At 42.8% G+C, this 16,822-nt stretch overlaps 1 protein-coding gene across 1 annotated transcript in view; it reads right to left on the bottom strand.

Annotated features, from left to right (window-relative positions):
- LOC310754762 (NMDA receptor synaptonuclear signaling and neuronal migration factor-like) overlaps window positions 1-16,822 on the bottom strand; it is a 66,958-nt gene that overhangs the window by 8,350 nt on the left and 41,786 nt on the right. Inside the window, exons 9-15 of the mRNA XM_083597013.1 lie at window positions 9,003-9,124; window positions 8,448-8,531; window positions 7,102-7,135; window positions 5,572-5,642; window positions 3,529-3,608; window positions 1,127-1,229; window positions 243-318 (exon numbers count right to left, since the gene is read on the bottom strand). Coding sequence (XP_083453139.1) covers window positions 243-318; window positions 1,127-1,229; window positions 3,529-3,608; window positions 5,572-5,642; window positions 7,102-7,135; window positions 8,448-8,531; window positions 9,003-9,124 — 570 coding nt within the window. The remainder of the gene's footprint in view (window positions 1-242; window positions 319-1,126; window positions 1,230-3,528; window positions 3,609-5,571; window positions 5,643-7,101; window positions 7,136-8,447; window positions 8,532-9,002; window positions 9,125-16,822) is intronic.

Below are 16,822 nucleotides of genomic sequence, written 5' to 3'. Positions count from 1 at the left end.
TCCACATTTAATGGCCCCATCTGCAAACTAAACATTTGTAGCTCTGCTATGCCACTTTAAACAGTTATGGTTTCCCCCCAAAGAATCCTGGGAACTGTAGTTTGTTAAAGGTGCCGAGAACTGTTAGGGAGATTCCCTATTTGTCTTCAATGAGCTACAATTCCCAGAAAAGTTCAACGATAAGCCCCCCTTCCCAGAGGACTCTAGAATCAGCCCCCACACCAAGCAACAGAGCAACCTACCTTGAGCAGAGAGTTCGAGAGGAGATTCAAAAGTAACCCGACAGGGGTTCATCAGATTCTTCAGATTTTGGAACAGCTGAAAGGCAAAGGAGCTTCACAATCACTGATTTCTGGCCAGGGTCACTGTTTCCAGTTGGCAGCCTTGGGCAGCTGCCAATTGCACAGCATCTTGCCAGGGCCCACGGCTGGTGGAGCACAGGAATCTGCCTTATACTAAGCCAGGCCACCAGCCCATCTAGCCCAGAATGGTCTACACTGACTGTCAGCAGGGTTTAAGGCGTTTCCTAGCACTACCAAAAGATGCCATTGGAGACTGAACCTAGGACCTTCTGCATGCAAAGCAGATGCTCTGCCATTGAGCCATGGCTCTTCCCCACTACCCAGTATGTTTCACTACTGTGATATCAGACAGGAAGACTTTGAGAAGTTATTTCCAGAAAAGAACAGCACAGAGGACAGAGCTGGACCAGAACTGCTAGAGCGGCCCTCTAGAGCTCTCTATCCAGCTCTTGGAACTCTCCCTGGACATGCCCACTCCCCACCAGGCCTGGCCTGCACGCTCCATGGAAACTTTTGCCTATCTGGGATATAAACTGTTGTAAACTTATCGTCATGCTTCTTGCTTGCCTTGAAGGGAGGATGGAATAGGGGGTGTGCATGTGTGTGCACACGTAGTAACTGATTTGCATAGCTGGGATGTGGCTTACTGTTCAGAGGTACAAATCACATCTATTGCCCCACCCAGTTTTTTCCTTTGGTCCTGCCCACCACTGGCTTGTGAGTTTCTCACAGTGAAACATGGCCCTCAGAGGTTAAAACGGGTTCCCCAACGCTGTGCTGAAGCCACCTGGAGCCTCTCTGGGGAACAAGGCAGCAGGCCTCACCTTCTCTCCATTGTGGTTCCCGAGCACGTAGCACCCCATTATGTGAATGACATTTGGCTCCGGGTTCAGCTTGCTCATCAGGTGGCCCAGCCGCTTCCAGAAACTGGGGGGTGGGGAGAGAAGATGGAAGAACCCGTTAGTCAGTCACAGAGGGGTCCTGTCAATTGCCACATGACCTTTCCTGGCTGGCTGGTTGCCTAATGTGTAAAGTACAGGCAAATGGAACCTGCCCCCACCATGCCTGGGCTCAGAGACACCCACCACCAACACAAAACAGAGTGAAACCTTCCTTGGGAGGTTGTGAACTTTCCTTCCTTGGAGGTTTTTAAGCTTTAGCTGAGATTCCTGCATTGCAGAGGGTTGGACAATTCTCTGACCAAAAACATGTGTGGGCAGTCCGTTTTGGGAGCCCTCCTTTTTTTATGGTGTGTTCACGATGATCTGTGCTTATGTTGGTATTGGGACAGTTATATGTGGTCCCACTTTCAATAATGTTCATGCAAACCAGGATTGGTGGGGAGTTCAGTCCCACTTTGTGTGGTATTTCCCCTGCCTCCCCCAGTGGGTCATCTCTATTGACAGGTGCAAAGGACTGCCCACCTGGCACCAGAGTGATGTCAGATGATCAACAGCTGGGTGGTCAAAGCTGGTCTGCTGGGGTGGCAAGATATCAATATCTGGCTCAATGGATCAAAAAGGTTTCCCCACCCATACCTTAACCCAGTGATTCACAACCTACTCAGGAAGATAATAACAACAAAAAAATCCCAAACAGCAGCAATTAATTGCACGTTTATTTAAAATCCAATGAAAACTATCTAGTTTAATTAATTCAACAAAATTGATGAACTTGATCCAGTGACACCAGCTTTTCAAAGTTTGATAGTCATTTACACCATCAGCATTCCCCTTCCAAGTCCTTGCCTCTTAGTAATTCCACTGCCCACCCAGTGGAATTTGGGAACCCCTGTTTTAACCCACTGTTTCACCTCTGAATTCAAACAGTTGTTTCCCTCCCATGGCCACTTCTGCAGATCATTCACTGGTGCCTGGTCTGCTGAAGTCTTTACCCACTAGTTGTGCCAGCCTTTGGCTAGCTGGCATCCTCCAGGCACTTTGGACTACAACTCCAACAGCCCCAAGCAGCACAGATTGATGCTAACCTTCCCCTACCTCAACCCCCAGGTAACGTCAAGCTTTGGCATATAACAGAGAGGTAGTGTGGTGCAGTGATTAGATTGTCAGGCTAAGCCCATGGCGGAGGAAGGGGGGAGCGTACCGCCCCCGGCATCACAATCCTGGTGGGGTGCGATCGTGGCTGCCCCCCCCGCACTGGGAGCCACGCCCCCAGGACATACACCACATCCCTGCAGGCAGAGCGCAATGCCCACCAGGACATGTGCCAGCCATGCCCCCGCCTGCTCTCCGCCCCTGGTGCTGGAGCACAAAGCTCCACCTCTGGCTAAACCACCTGGGTTCAAACCTCTACAAAGCTCATTGAGCTACTGTTGTCTCCCAAGTGCTCCCCTCCCAGAACTGACTGGCGCCTGCTCTTTACTTTCAGCACCAATAAATAAAGGCTTAATTATTCACTTGGGCCTATGAGTGATTCACTGGCCTCTATGCTTGCTGCTTTGAGGTTTGCTCAGTCGTGCTGTTATGATTTTAGTATTGATGTGTTACTTGGTGTTTTTTTGTTGGCTATGTATTTTTATTGGCAATGAGTTTTATTTTATGGGCAATCAATCTGTAGCTCGCTCTGGGATCATCTTCTATGGAGAAGAGTGGGGTAGAAATATTTTAAATAAATAAATGAGTTTGAAGGGTAGGACACAAACCATGTAAGACAGTCAGCCAAGGGTGATTGATTCTGGGCCAACACATCCCAGATTCTGCACCAGAGAGATCTGAATGAGCGATCCATACATAAATCCCACAAACATGAATGTATTTGCTTATTTATTTTATGCTGTTTAATGCGCTGCAGGAGGTTGGACTAGGTGATCCTTGGATTCCCTTCCAGTTCTACGATTCTATTTTGCTACTCAGGAGGGGAGAGTTCTATTGGAGGTCATGAAAGCTTGCTTTCTCCCAATCAACAACAATCTGGAAGCTTCTCCAGATTCCAAATTCTATGCAAAACCCTGCACAATTGCTGTGCACATGTAGAGATTTCGGACAGCCAAAATGGACGGGCAATTTTCTGCAGTCCTAAGAACTGGAATCTATATTGTTGTTATTATTAGAATTTATAAACTGCCCTATGCCAGCTGGTCTCAGTATAGTTCACAGTGAATGCTGAGATGCTGAAACTTTAGTTCAAAGTTCCACACATGCAGGATACACATAGCTGTGGCTCCCAAATGAGAAACAAGTAAAAAGTCCAGGATCCTCTCACTCACTAGATCATGTCTTCCTCCTTCTCCACTTTTGCAAAGGTGGCAACTTTATTCTTCAGAAGGTACAAGTGGCCTGGACCACCCTGCAGGAAGAAAAGAGGCAGAGTCTGGAGAAACAGCCTGTGCGTGCTACAGAGGAGCTATTGCAGTTACTGCTTTTCCTTTATTATTTGACCAGCTTCACCTAACAGGAGGCACTTATTCATTACATTTATTTGCTGCTTGCAACAAAAACGTCTCAAAGTGACTTACCATTATAAAAACATACGTAATGCTAAACTTAACATGCATCAGACAAATAAATAAAAGAACCATTAATTATTAAAAGTATTCATCTTTCAGTGGATTACAAAGGACAAATCCTACCCACCCACCCTACTAAAAGCTGAATAGGAGACCCCCTGTTCTCTTCACAGAAGCACTGATTGTTAAACCACTTCTGGGAATTGTAGCTGTGAGGGAAATTGGAGTTTCCTAACAACTCCCAGCACCCTGGACAAACTAGAGCTCCCAAAATTATTGGGGGGGGGGGAGTGATGACAGTTGAAAGTGGTATCATAGAGCTTTAAACGGCATGGTGCAAATGCGGTCTTAGAAGAGGCTTCCCCCTCTCTCACATAAGAGAAAACACCTCTGCTAAGCTGCTGCTTGCATCCTCAAAAGGCAAAGGAACATGCAAATTAATCAATTTAAAAAACCCTACAATCAGTCAACTATCATTCTTAACAGCCTTGCTTTCCAGTGATTTAACACTGAAATCCTGCTAATGTTTACGCAGAAACAAGCCCCGCTTGAGTTCAGCAGGGCTTACTCTCAAATAAGTGCACCCCATGTTACAGCCTTCACTGATTACATTTTAACAGATCTCTATATTGGAAAAAAATTCAGTGGAAAAGTTGACATTCCCCAGGAAGAGGGGCTGATTGTAAAACCACTTCAGGAACAGAAGCTCTGTGAGGGAAGCAAGGGGTCTCCTAACAACACTCAGCACACTTAATTAACTCTAGTTCCCAGAATCCTTTGTGGAAAGCCATGACTGTTCAAAGTGGTATCATTGGGCTTTAAATGTACAGTGTGAATGCGGACCAATAAAACTCCAAATATGCCCAGAGAAGAAGGTATTGCTGAACAAGAGAACGCCCACAGGTATTGGGCATGTGTCTGATGGGGTGGAAATGTGAATACTCCAGGCCTTTTGTGTACTCTGTTTTGTTTCGGAAATTTCAACAATGTACAATTGAAAAAGGATAAGTAGGTGGACCAGGCAACACACAAACAAGGGCTTTGACATTTAGAAGATAATAATGAGAATAGCCGGTTCTGATTAAGACAGAGTGCTTAAGAAACATGACACATTTTCTAGGCTTTTGGAGGTGGCAGCCCGGTGGGGGTTAAGTATAGACTTTCCAACCTCCTTCATGAATCAGCACCAACAAAAATGGAGGCTCCAGGAAAAAATCTGCTGTTGGTGGTTGCCAAGGGGAGGGAACAGACCTGGAAGATGGTGCTGTGCAGTTTAGCATCTCTCAAAAATCGGGAGGGTGAAGCAGAGAGAGGAGTTTATGATGGGATGGGGGACCTCAAGCCCAGGGGGATGAATGCAGCCCTCCACCCGCCCCATCTGGCCCTCAGAACTCTCTCCAGGCCACACCCCTCACTGCCCCCCTCCCCTGAGTGTGTTTGCCTGGCTGCAATGTGTCCTTGAACTCTGTTCACGCCTTTTGCCTGCCCTGATGGAGGACAGAAAGGTGTGTGTGTGTGTGTGTGTGTGTTAGTCTTTGTAGAAAACTAGCCTACTGTACAAAGGCAAAATTGTGATTCATTGCTCCGCCCACATTTGCCACTGGCCCAGCCTACCACTGTCATGTGGCCCTCAGAAGGCTGCCCAGAAGGAAATCTGGTCCTCGGGCTGAAAGGACTTCTTTAGTCCAGCTTCTTGAGAACAAGCCATTAGGGGGAAGGGCTGGGGGAAAGTTGTGAACGAGGCAGTGGTAAGTGAATCCAAGATTTGGGAAAGAAAGGAACGACCAGGGGGCATTTATATACCTGACAAAAAATCAGCATCTTCCAGATTTTGCAGCCCTTCCGGTAGATGTTCAGCTTCTTCTCAATTTCCTCTATGGAAGAAAGGGAAGGGGCAGGTGGGGTGGCAGGGAGGGAAGAGAAGGGTATATGAGACATGTACAGCATGCGGGGAAAGACTTTGACCAAGGTGCCGAGATCACCATTATGGTGGAATCAAAGGGCTGGTCCATAAGAATTTAAGGGCAGTCCTACTGGATCAGGCCTATGGCCCATCTAGTCCAGCATCCTGTTCCCACAGTGGCCAACCAGATTCCCCATTGGGAAGCCCAAAAGCAGGACCTGAGCACAAGAGCAGCATACTACCCTCCTGTGAGTTCCAGCAACAGGTATTCTGAATAATTGCTGCCTCTGGCAAATGGAGGCAAAGCAAAGCCATCATGGCTAATGGCCACTGATAGCCTTCTTCTCCATGAATCTGTCCAGTTCTCTTTTAAATACATCACTGCTTCCTGTGGCAGTGAGTTCCATAGTTTAACTATGTGCTATGTGAAGTAAAGCATTTTCTGTGGTGCATTTAAATGTTTTTTCCGTCAGCAGGTCTGGAGCGGAGGTTAAAGAAATGTCAGCAAAAATACCCCTGCAAATCTGTAGAGGTAAAATTGATAACTTGAGTTCTTATGCAGAGTTCTTTTTATCATGATATACCTAAGATTTTTTACTGAACTCTTTTTACAGAAATTGCCAGGATGATCAGATGCATCTTATGCTTCCAGATCAGAACATATCCATTCCCCTCTTCAAGGGTGGCTAATGTTCTCCTGCAAGTAAAACTTGCCAGGAATTAATTTTAACAAACTTATAATTTCATATTTTTTTTGCACCCAGCATTTTATAACACAATGCATTTACTAGTAATTTGAGTGCTATGGTTTTCTATCTTGCTTTGCATTACTTTATATATGCATGTAAAAAGTTTCTTTCTGAATACAGTGGTACCTCTGGTTACAAACTTAATTCGTTCCGGAGGTCCGTTCTTAAGCTGAAACCATTCTTATCCTGAGGCGTGCTTTTGCTAATGGGGCTTCCCATTGTGCATGCGCCTCTGGCGTGCGATTTCCATTCACATCCTGGGGCAAAGTTCGCAACCAGGAACAGCTACTTCCGGGTTAGCGGAGCTCGTATCCTGAAGCATTCGTAACCAGAAGCATTCGTAACCAGAGGTACCACTGTATTGGTCATTGGCCACAACAGAGAAGTTGGTTGATTGTCTACTCCTCTTTTAAAACCCTCTGTGCTGACTGAGGCTGAAGGGGACTGCAGTCCATCAAAGAAGATTAGAAGGAGGCCAGCAAAAGGCACCCCTGCTCTTCCCCTTTTCTCTAGAGATGAGCTTCCTTTGGAGCCTGTGGAGTGTGAAGAAACCTTTGTCTTGCATTCAGAACCAACAGCGAAGCAAAGGTTCCAGCCATTTGTCTCAGGGCACAATATCACCCACCCACCCAGCAGTCCCAGTCCCGTTCAATTCAGCTTAATTACCAAACACTCACGTACCCAAAATATCATCAAAGGTGGCATGCTCGTGATCCTGGAAGCAAACAAACAGAGAAGCATTGCTTTTTTTTATTTAAAAAACACACCACATTTTAATCCATCAATAAGGCACAGAGCGCAATGTGCTAGGCAGGAAAAAGTGATACTAACTTTTTAAATGAGTTGGAACATAAGAAGGGGCCTGCTGGATCAGGCTAATGGCCCGTCTGGTGCAGCATTCTGATCCCACAGTGGCTAACCAGAAACCCATAAGTAGGACCTGAGCACAGGAGCACTCTCCCTTCCTCTGATTTCCAGCAACTAGTATTCAGAAGCACTTGTAGTTATCAGCCATTGATGGCATTTTCTTCCATGAATTTATCCAATCCTCTTTTAAAACCATCCAAGTGGCTAGTCAGATGAGTGGGATACAAATAATAAAATTATTACTACTACTACTACTACTACTATTATTATTATTATTTAAGCTACCTCTGGTATAGAGCCAAAAAAAGAGTTGATTTTTGAGCATGCCCTGCTGCTGCTATTATTATTATTATTATTATTATTATTATTATTATTATTATTATTGCTCGTGCTATGCTGTAACATGCCACTGATGGAATATTATTTATTTATTAATAACAGCACAGACTCTTCTTTACACCGAACGTTTCCAACCTCTGTCACATGGGAATAATCCAGGAAGAGAAGGAAAACAACCACTGTACTGGCCAAGTTCTCCCATAAACTATCAGTCAATGCCCACGTTTAATGTGATCTTCCACCAATCTTCTGCCTACAATTTATTTATGGATTTGAGATACTTCTATCCCACTCTCCACCCAAAATAGAACTCAGAAACAGCCAACAGCATGGAGATTCAAATAACATAGAACAGCGTGATAAAATGTTATAATAATAGAATCAGCATAGAGTGCAGATGATTGGTTTAGCTTTACCAGGAATCTCCCTAAAAGAGATTTTTTAAAATTATTATTGTTGTTGTTGTTGTTGTTGTTTGATGGATTTATAACTCGCCTTTCTCCCAAACTGGAATTCAACGCAGCTTACAACATTTAAACGCAACATTATAAAATGCAAAGTGACACAACCAAACTAAATGAAAGCAATGGTTAAAATACATCAGAACACATTTGGAACCAGCAATTTGTCATGGTTTGCCCTGACAGCAGCCCACTGATCAGCACTGCCTGCTCCTTAGGTTCCAAAGACCTTTCTGAGCAGACTAACCTCCCTTGGGAGGGAATTCCTCAATATACACTGCTTTCTGGCACTTGGCGAAGTGATGCCACTTCAGAAAATTACTAAGTTGGAATGGACCATTGTCTTGTGCTATGACTTACATAAAGGATGGGGATAATGGACTGGTCATCCCGGCGGATGATCGTCGGAACATACTCAGCTTTGGGCACCTTGGAGGAAATGAGCTGGAAAAATTGAAGGAGAAAGAAAGAAGGAGAGACAATTAAAATGGGCACAGCAGGGAGGTGGGGAGTGGCAGAGGCAAGTGGACAAGGGCCACATCCCATATATGGAGGTCTGAACTGGTTAATTCTTTATTCTACAGGACAACCCACAACCACTTGTCTCCCCAGCTCATACCCCTCACTGGCTCTGCTTCGCTGTATCCTTGAATAAGGCTTTTGCCTAGCTGAGATCATGCCTGCCTGCCTGCCTGGAGGACAGAGGGGGTGAGCATGTCTGAGTGTGTCTAGCAACCAACCTACTGTACAAAAATGAATTTTTTTCCTCCATTGCTCTGCCCACTTTTGTCTCTTGGTCTGCTGGCATGTGGACCCCAGAAGTTTTCCTGTGATGGAATGTGGCCCTTGTACTGATGAGCACTCCCCACTTCTGCCCTTGGCAGCTGCCCGTACTGCTTTTTGGGTATTGCTCACCATGATCTTGGGTGGGATGAAGTCTTCTCCGCTGCAGGCTGCAGCCTCAAGCTCTTTCTCTGCCTCCCAGTTCAAGTCAACGCCCTTGTCAAGTGCACAGCAGGAATCCTGGAGCTCATGGCCTGTGAGATACAGAGGGAGAAGCATTGCAGAGGGGTCCTTATGCACATGAACACACACATAAAATGTTCTAAAGTGTCCTGGTTAAGAAGGGGCCCACATGCACATTGGCCTCCTTCCTCACATGATCAGACCAGCAATTAAGATGCCCCAACAGATGATCAAAGATGGAGCCCGGAAGATGCCTGCTGTCGAAACTGAAAAAAGGGGAGATCAAAACATCAGAGGCTGGTTGCTGCCTTTAGGAAGCAGATTCTGAAAGAGTTATGTTGGCTGAGCTGAGCATTCCCCGTTGAACCCAATTCAAGGATGCTTATCTTCCTATCTCACTTACTTTGCTTCTTTGCCACATTACCTAATACCAAGGACTTCCTAGGGGGCTTACAGCAGGGTTAATCTTTAGAGGGGGCTCCTCAGAAGCATGTGGAATGATGGCATGGGTGAGAGCTTTCTCTGTGGAAGCTCCCTTGTGGTGGAACTCCCTCCCTATACAGAGGTGTTCATCATCTTGGACTTGACCGGTTGACACCGACACATGAATTGACCTTTTCAGTGGTGGTTTCCCCTTTGTGGAATGTCCTTCCTTAGAGAGGGGCATCTGTCTCCAGAATTATTAACTTTCAGGAGTGATTTGAAACATTCCTGTCTACACAGGTGTTTGGTGGCTGAAGAATACTGTTCCTGGTATCTTCAAGATCACTGGATGAAAGTATGTTTTTAATTCTATTTGCTTCTAGAATGTTTTAGGTGTAATTGTCTTTAGAATGCTTTAATCAGAATGTGTTTTGTTTTGCTTTGTTTTCATCTTTAAATCTGTTTGCTGCCCTGGGCTTCTGGGCAGGATATAAATTTATTAAGTAATAAAAGTATTATAACCTTTGGGACTTCCGGAGGCGGCGCCAACGGCAATGGCGGTCTCCTAGTTTGGAGAGGGAAGCTCCGCGGAAATTGGGTCTGTCTGCCACGGCGAAGCGGAGACCCTCGCGAAAATCACAGGCAGGAGAAGCCTGTGACCGTGGGACTCGGCGGGCACCTTTAGCGCCCCCCGGATTAGCGAAGGGACCCCGCAAGGGGTTCTGGAGCGCAACGGGAGTTGGCGCGGTGCTGAGAGTCGATCGCTCTTTCCGTGGGGTGAAGCCGCACAGCTGTTGCCAGAGAGCGCTGACCTTTTTCCTGTAACAATTCGGCTGCTAAACAACTACCCGTGAGTAGGTGAAGCTTAAGAAATTGGGACTAAAAGGAGAAAAAAGGGATTAATTTGGCACTGAAGCGGGAATGTGTAAACAGGAAGTCCGCCTTCCGTTTCTGTACACAGATCAAAGCAAAGACTTTTTTAAGCTAAGACCTGGAGAGCGGTGTTTTAAAAGTTCTAAATCCGAACATCAAAGTAAAGAACTCCCCCCCCCCCAGGCTGCAGGAGGGGGGGGGAGAGGGAAAAGTGACTTTCTTACTTACAAAGGGGGGGGGGGAGAGACCATCATCTAACTCCTGGGAACGGACTGCCAAATTCATCTGAATTGTTGTATTGAGAGTTGCACTACTTATAGACAATGTAATTTTTTAAAGGCGAACTCTGCAAAGGAGATACTTGTTAAAGGTCTTCTCTGGATTTGAAACTGTTGCTTGTTTTTCTTGAAGGGGACTTTGGAAAGTTGGAAAAGACAAGAGTCTATTGTAACTTGAATGACTGCTACAGTGTCCCCCTAGAGGAATTTTGAAACTGCACACCCAGCTGGGGAATTTTTCCATTTTCCATGGTAGGATTTGACCGTGGGACCGACCTTGATTCATAGACAAAAGTGTGATGACTGACAGGACAACAAGATCGGGCAAGGTTAGAGTGCAGCAGCCCAGTGCAGTATCCCAGCAACGTAGATCATCTGTTCCCGGCCCTCCTGTGACGCAGGGGGAAGATCTTGCACAAGCTGGGCCAAAAGCAATGGCTTCAGAAGGGGATTTCACTTCAGTGTTAAACAAAATTTATGAAAAATTGGAAGGCCTAAGTAAACAAGTTACTGAACAATCAACTAAAATAGATCGGAATACTGCTAGCATTAATAATTTGGGACAGAAGGTGAATTCCAATACAGAATCTATTGAAAAATTACTGCAAGAATCTGCCTCTAATCGAAAAATAGCGGAGGAAGCAAAAGAAAAAGCAGTGGCTGTAGAGGAAGAAATAAAGCTGATGCGTAAACAGATTGGGGACCATCAGTCACTTCTGTCTATGATTGAACTGAGGGAGAAACAGACCAATCTGAGGATCAGGGCAGTACCGGAACTTGAAAAAGACAATCTAAGTGACTACCTGACACAGGAATTTGAAAAATTTTGGAACTTGGAGGTGGAGCGAGACTTTAAGATAGTAAGTGCGTTTAGGCTTGGAAGAGGAGGGAGAAAGAACAGGGTGAGAGACTGTTTGGTTACCCTCCGGACGAAAGAAGAGAGAGACAAAATACTGAGTGCCCACTTCCAGAAGACTTTGGAAATAAACGATTCAAGAGTGGAGATTTTTAAGGACATTCCGAAACATCTATTGGATCTTAGAACCAACTACGGAGATCTGGTGGCCCTATTGAGAAGAAATAAAATTGTTTTTAGGTGGGAATTCCCCCAGGGACTATCTTTTACCTTTAAAGGGAAAAAGTTCAAAATAAGATCAGTGGAAGACAAGGGAAATTTTTTGAAAGACCACGAAGAAGACCTGCAAAAAGAAGTTCTAGAAGAGCCGAGAGGTTTAAAATCAGGAGTACTAGACATAGTACCACCACCCTCGGGATTGGACAAACTAGAAAAAGTGATACCACCGCCAGAAAAAGAAGAACTTTTGGGAGCAGTTGGAGGAAAGTAGAATAACTACACCATGTCTCTGCAATTATTAAGTTGGAACATTCATGGATTTAACTCCCCGGAGAAGAGGAAGAAAGTCTTTCATTTATTGAAAAAGGAACAATTGGACTTAATTTGCTTACAGGAAACACATGTGATAAGGCTACACAGGAAAGTACTGATTAATAAAAGATTGGGCCAAGAGTTTATTTCATCGGATAAGGTTAAAAAGAGAGGAGTTGTTATCTACGCCAAAGAGAGCCTATCACCGAAATTTGTTTTTAAAGATGAACAAGGAAGATTTGTGGCAATTGAAATTCAAGCACAAGGAGAAAAAATTTTGATAGTAGGAGTTTATGCACCAAATGAGGGGAAATCTGAATTTTTTAAGAAATTGCATGAGACATTGTTGGACTATATGGATTACAACATTATTATGATGGGAGATATGAATGGAGTGGTATCTACAAATATGGACAAGTCGCAGAGACAGGCTGTAACTAAAGATGGCAGGCTACCAAAAACTTTTTTTAACTTGACTGACAATATGGACTTGATTGACATTTGGAGAACTAAGAACCCCTTAGGAAGAGAGGGAACATTCTTCTCTGAAGCCAAAATGACATGGACAAGAATTGACCAAATATGGATAACTAAGGGACTGGCACCTAAGATTCGAAAAGTGGAAATTTGCCCAAAAACTTGCTCCGACCATAATGCTGTGAAGATGGAGATGAAACTAACACCAATCGGTTCCTTCAGATGGAGGATGAATGACACCTTGTTTAGAGATCAAGAGGTTACCATGAAGGCCCAAAAAATCTTGAGAGACTATTTTGAGATAAATTTGAATACCACGGTTGAAAAAAGAGTAATCTGGGATGCAAGTAAAGCGGTCATGAGAGGGTTTCTGATCCAACAGAATGCAATAAAGAAGAGAATCCTAAACGAGAAAAAAGATAAAATCTTGGAAAAAATAAAAGAAGGAGAGAAGAAATTAAGAGCGAAACCAAAGTCGCAAGAGATCTTTGCAAGTTACATCAAGTACAATATATGAAAATGATAAACCAGGAAGTAGAATGGAAAATTAAACAGATGAGACAAAAGACATTTGAATCGGCTAACAAATGCGGGAAATTGTTAGCCTGGCAGATGAAAAAAAAGACAAAAATTAAACACTATCACAAATTTGGATGTGGAAGGAAAGAACATACAGAATCCATTGGAGATTAGAAAGTGCTTCCAGAGATATTTTAAACAACTATATACACAAGGGCCACAGAAAGAGACTGACATAGACCAGTTTTTAAAAACAAACGGATTACAAAAAATCTCTCAAGAAAACAAGATAATGCTGAACCACAAAATTACTGAACAGGAGGTAGAAGGTGCCATTCAGAATATGCAGTTGGGTAAATCTCCAGGGCCGGATGGCTTAACCTCAAAATACTATAGATATTTGAAAGATTGGTTAATTCAGCCACTAAAGGAGGTTTGTAATGAAATTTTGGAGGGGAAAAAGGCGCCAGAGTCGTGGAAGGAAGCTTACATTACACTTATACCGAAAACTGAGTCTGAAAAGACACAACTTAGGAACTACCGCCCCATATCCCTGCTCAATGTGGATTACAAAATTTTTGCTGATATTTTGGCTAATAGATTAAAAAAGGTACTAGTTGAAGAGATACATAAGGATCAAGCTGGCTTTCTCCCAGGTAGACACTTGTCTGACAACACGAGGAATATAATTAACATTTTGGAGAAGTTGCAAGTGAACATTAATACCAAAGCAGTTTTAATTTTTATAGATGCGGAAAAAGCCTTTGACAATATTTCTTGGAATTTTATGAAGAAAAATCTTCAGGGAATGGGGGTGGGTCAAGGGTTTGAAAATGGTGTAAGTGCAATTTACTCAGAACAAAAGGCTAAGTTAATAGTCAACAATGTGATGACATAGGAATTTAAGATAGAGAAAGGGACACGACAAGGCTGCCCAATTTCCCCATTGCTTTTTATTTTGGTCCTGGAGGTTCTCCTAAATATGATTAGAAGGGACCGTCTGATTGAAGGTATTCAGGTCGGAGCCAAACAATATAAATTGAAAGCTTTTGCAGATGACCTAGTTTTGACGTTACAGGAGCCAGAATCTAGTACGAAAAGAGTATTAGAATTGATTCAAGAATTTGGTAATGTGGCAGGATTTAAGTTGAATAAGTTAAAAAATTTTACACCAATTGAGAAAGAGAGGTTTCAGAAGGAGACAGGTTTAACATTAGTTAAGAAAGTAAAATACTTGGGGGTTAATATGACTGCTAAGAATTTAAATTTATTTAAAGATAATTATGAGAAATGTTGGACAGAAGTGAAAAAAGATTTGGAAATATGGTCAAATTTGAAGCTTTCCTTGTTGGGTCGAATTGCAGCTATAAAGATGAATGTATTGCCAAAAATGTTATTTCTGTTTCAGTCATTGCAAATTCTGGACAAGATGGACTGTTTCAAGAAGTGGCAGAAAGATATTCCTAGATTTGTCTGGCAGGGCAAGAAGCCCAGAATAAAATTTAAAATACTAACTGACGCAAAGGAAAGAGGTGGATTTGCCCTGCCAGACTTTAAACTTTACTATGAATCAGCAGCATTCTGCTGGTTGAAAGACTGGCTCCTTCTTGAGAACACAGACATTTTGGACCTAGAAGGTTTCAACAATGTTTTTGGGTGGCATGCATATTTGTGGTACGACAAGGTTAAAGCACATAAAGCATTTAAAAACCATATTGTCAGGAAAGCATTGTTTAATGTCTGGATAAGATACAAAGACTTATTGGAAAATAAAACCCCAAGGTGGTTGTCACCAATGGAAGCCAAGGCTCAGAAAAAGCTCAATATGGAGGCCAAATGGCCGAAATATTGGGAAATATTGGAACAAGATGGAGACAAATTGCAGAGTTTTGAGAAATTAAAAGATAAAGTGCGAGATTGGCTGCATTATTATCAAATAAGAGAGGCCTATAACTTGGATAAAAAAATTGGCTTCCAGGTGGAAAAATCAAAATTGGAAACAGAACTGTTAGATCCCAAAACTAAGATACTTTCAAGAATGTGTAACTTGCTGTTAAAATGGAATACGCAGGATGAAACGGTTAAATCTGCTATGATTAAATGGGCACAAGACATTGGTCATAACATTATGTTTGCTGACTGGGAACAGTTGTGGACCACCGGTATGAAATTTACGGCATGTAATGTCTTGAGAGAGAATATTATGAAAATGATATATAGGTGGTACATGACACCAGTCAAGCTTGCAAAAATATATCATCTGCCCGATAATAAATGTTGGAAATGTAAAGAGAATGAAGGTACATTCTTTCACCTTTGGTGGACGTGCCCAAAGATTAAGGCTTTCTGGGAAATGATCTATAATGAAATGAAAAAGGTATTTAAATATACCTTTCTGAAGAAGCCAGAGGCCTTTCTCCTGGGCATAGTCGGCCAATTGGTGCCACAGAAGGATAGAACGTTCTTTATGTATGCAACAACAGCAGCAAGAATACTTATTGCAAAGTACTGGAAGACACAAGATCTACCCACCCTGGAAGAGTGGCAGATGAAAGTGATGGACTTTATGGAATTGGCGGAAATGACTGGCAGAATCTGAGACCTGGGAGAAGAGTTGGTGGAAGAAGATTGGAAGACATTTAAAGATTAGCTGCAGAAACATTGTAAAATTAGTGAATGTTAAAATGATGTTGGATTGGAAATAAGTGGTACTAGCAACGAAGTTAATAAGAATATGCAAAAATGAATTGATAATGGATGAAAATATAGAGTTATAAAATGTTAAGATATAGAGTTAAGATAAATGAAAGAGGGTAAGGATTTGCTGATTTGATTATTTAAATGGGAATACAAGAAGGGGAGGTGTGAGGAGGTCAAAGAAACAAGCAAATGAGTTTTAAGTTATGAAAAATGGAATTGTTTTTAATTTTTCATATTTTTTCTTTGCTTTTGTATGTTGTATCTTTATTTTTCTTTTTTCTTTTATTATGTGTTCTTGTATTTATGTTTTTGTAAAACTTCAATAAATATTTCTTTAAAAAAAAAAGTATTATAACCTTTGTCACAGAGCTTTCGCCATTTGATGAAGATGAACCTCTTTGCTCTGGTCTTTGACAACTAAGATTCCTTTGCTTTAAGGAACCCATAATCTTGAGTTGAATTTATACTGTTCTGTTCCAGTTGGAATGTTTCAAACTTCTTTAAAATCACTATTAACTCTTTTGATCTGTTTTTATACCTATGTATTAAAATTGCAAGCCACTCCAGAATCATAGGATGAAAGGCAGGTAAGAAATCTTATAAATGAATAAAGCGGTGATACCACAGAGGTTCATTGGTGGAATGGTCTCCCCTTGTCACTCTGACTGGCACTGCTATCATCACAATGAGAGCTAATGTGATGCAGTGGTTAGAGTGTCAGACCAAAACCTGGAAGACCAGGGTTCAAATCCCACACTCAAGCATGAAGCTCACTAGGTGACCCTGGGCCAGCTCACCTACCTTGTAGGGTACTTGTGGAAATTAATTGAGGAGTGGAAGAACTACCTGAGCATCTAAAAAGGTTTTACTCTGCTGCCGTTGATACTGTACTTAGCTGTCTCTATTTACTCTGATGCAAAGTTTTGCATTATTATAATTTTATTGTGTGGTTTGCTTATATTATGTGTGATACCTTTTGCTATCTCTATATACCAGGGCTGGGGAGCCCTTTGGTCCTCCAGAGGTTGTTGGGCTTTGCGTGCCATCAGCTCCCGTCATCATGGCCAACACTGAATGGGAGGATGATGGGAGTTGTTGATGAACTACAGCCA

Source organism: Podarcis filfolensis (assembly GCF_964270895.1).
Source record: "Podarcis filfolensis genome assembly, chromosome: Z".
Lineage (NCBI taxonomy): Eukaryota > Metazoa > Chordata > Lepidosauria > Squamata > Lacertidae > Podarcis > Podarcis filfolensis.
This window is presented reverse-complemented; position numbering and strand designations above follow the sequence as displayed.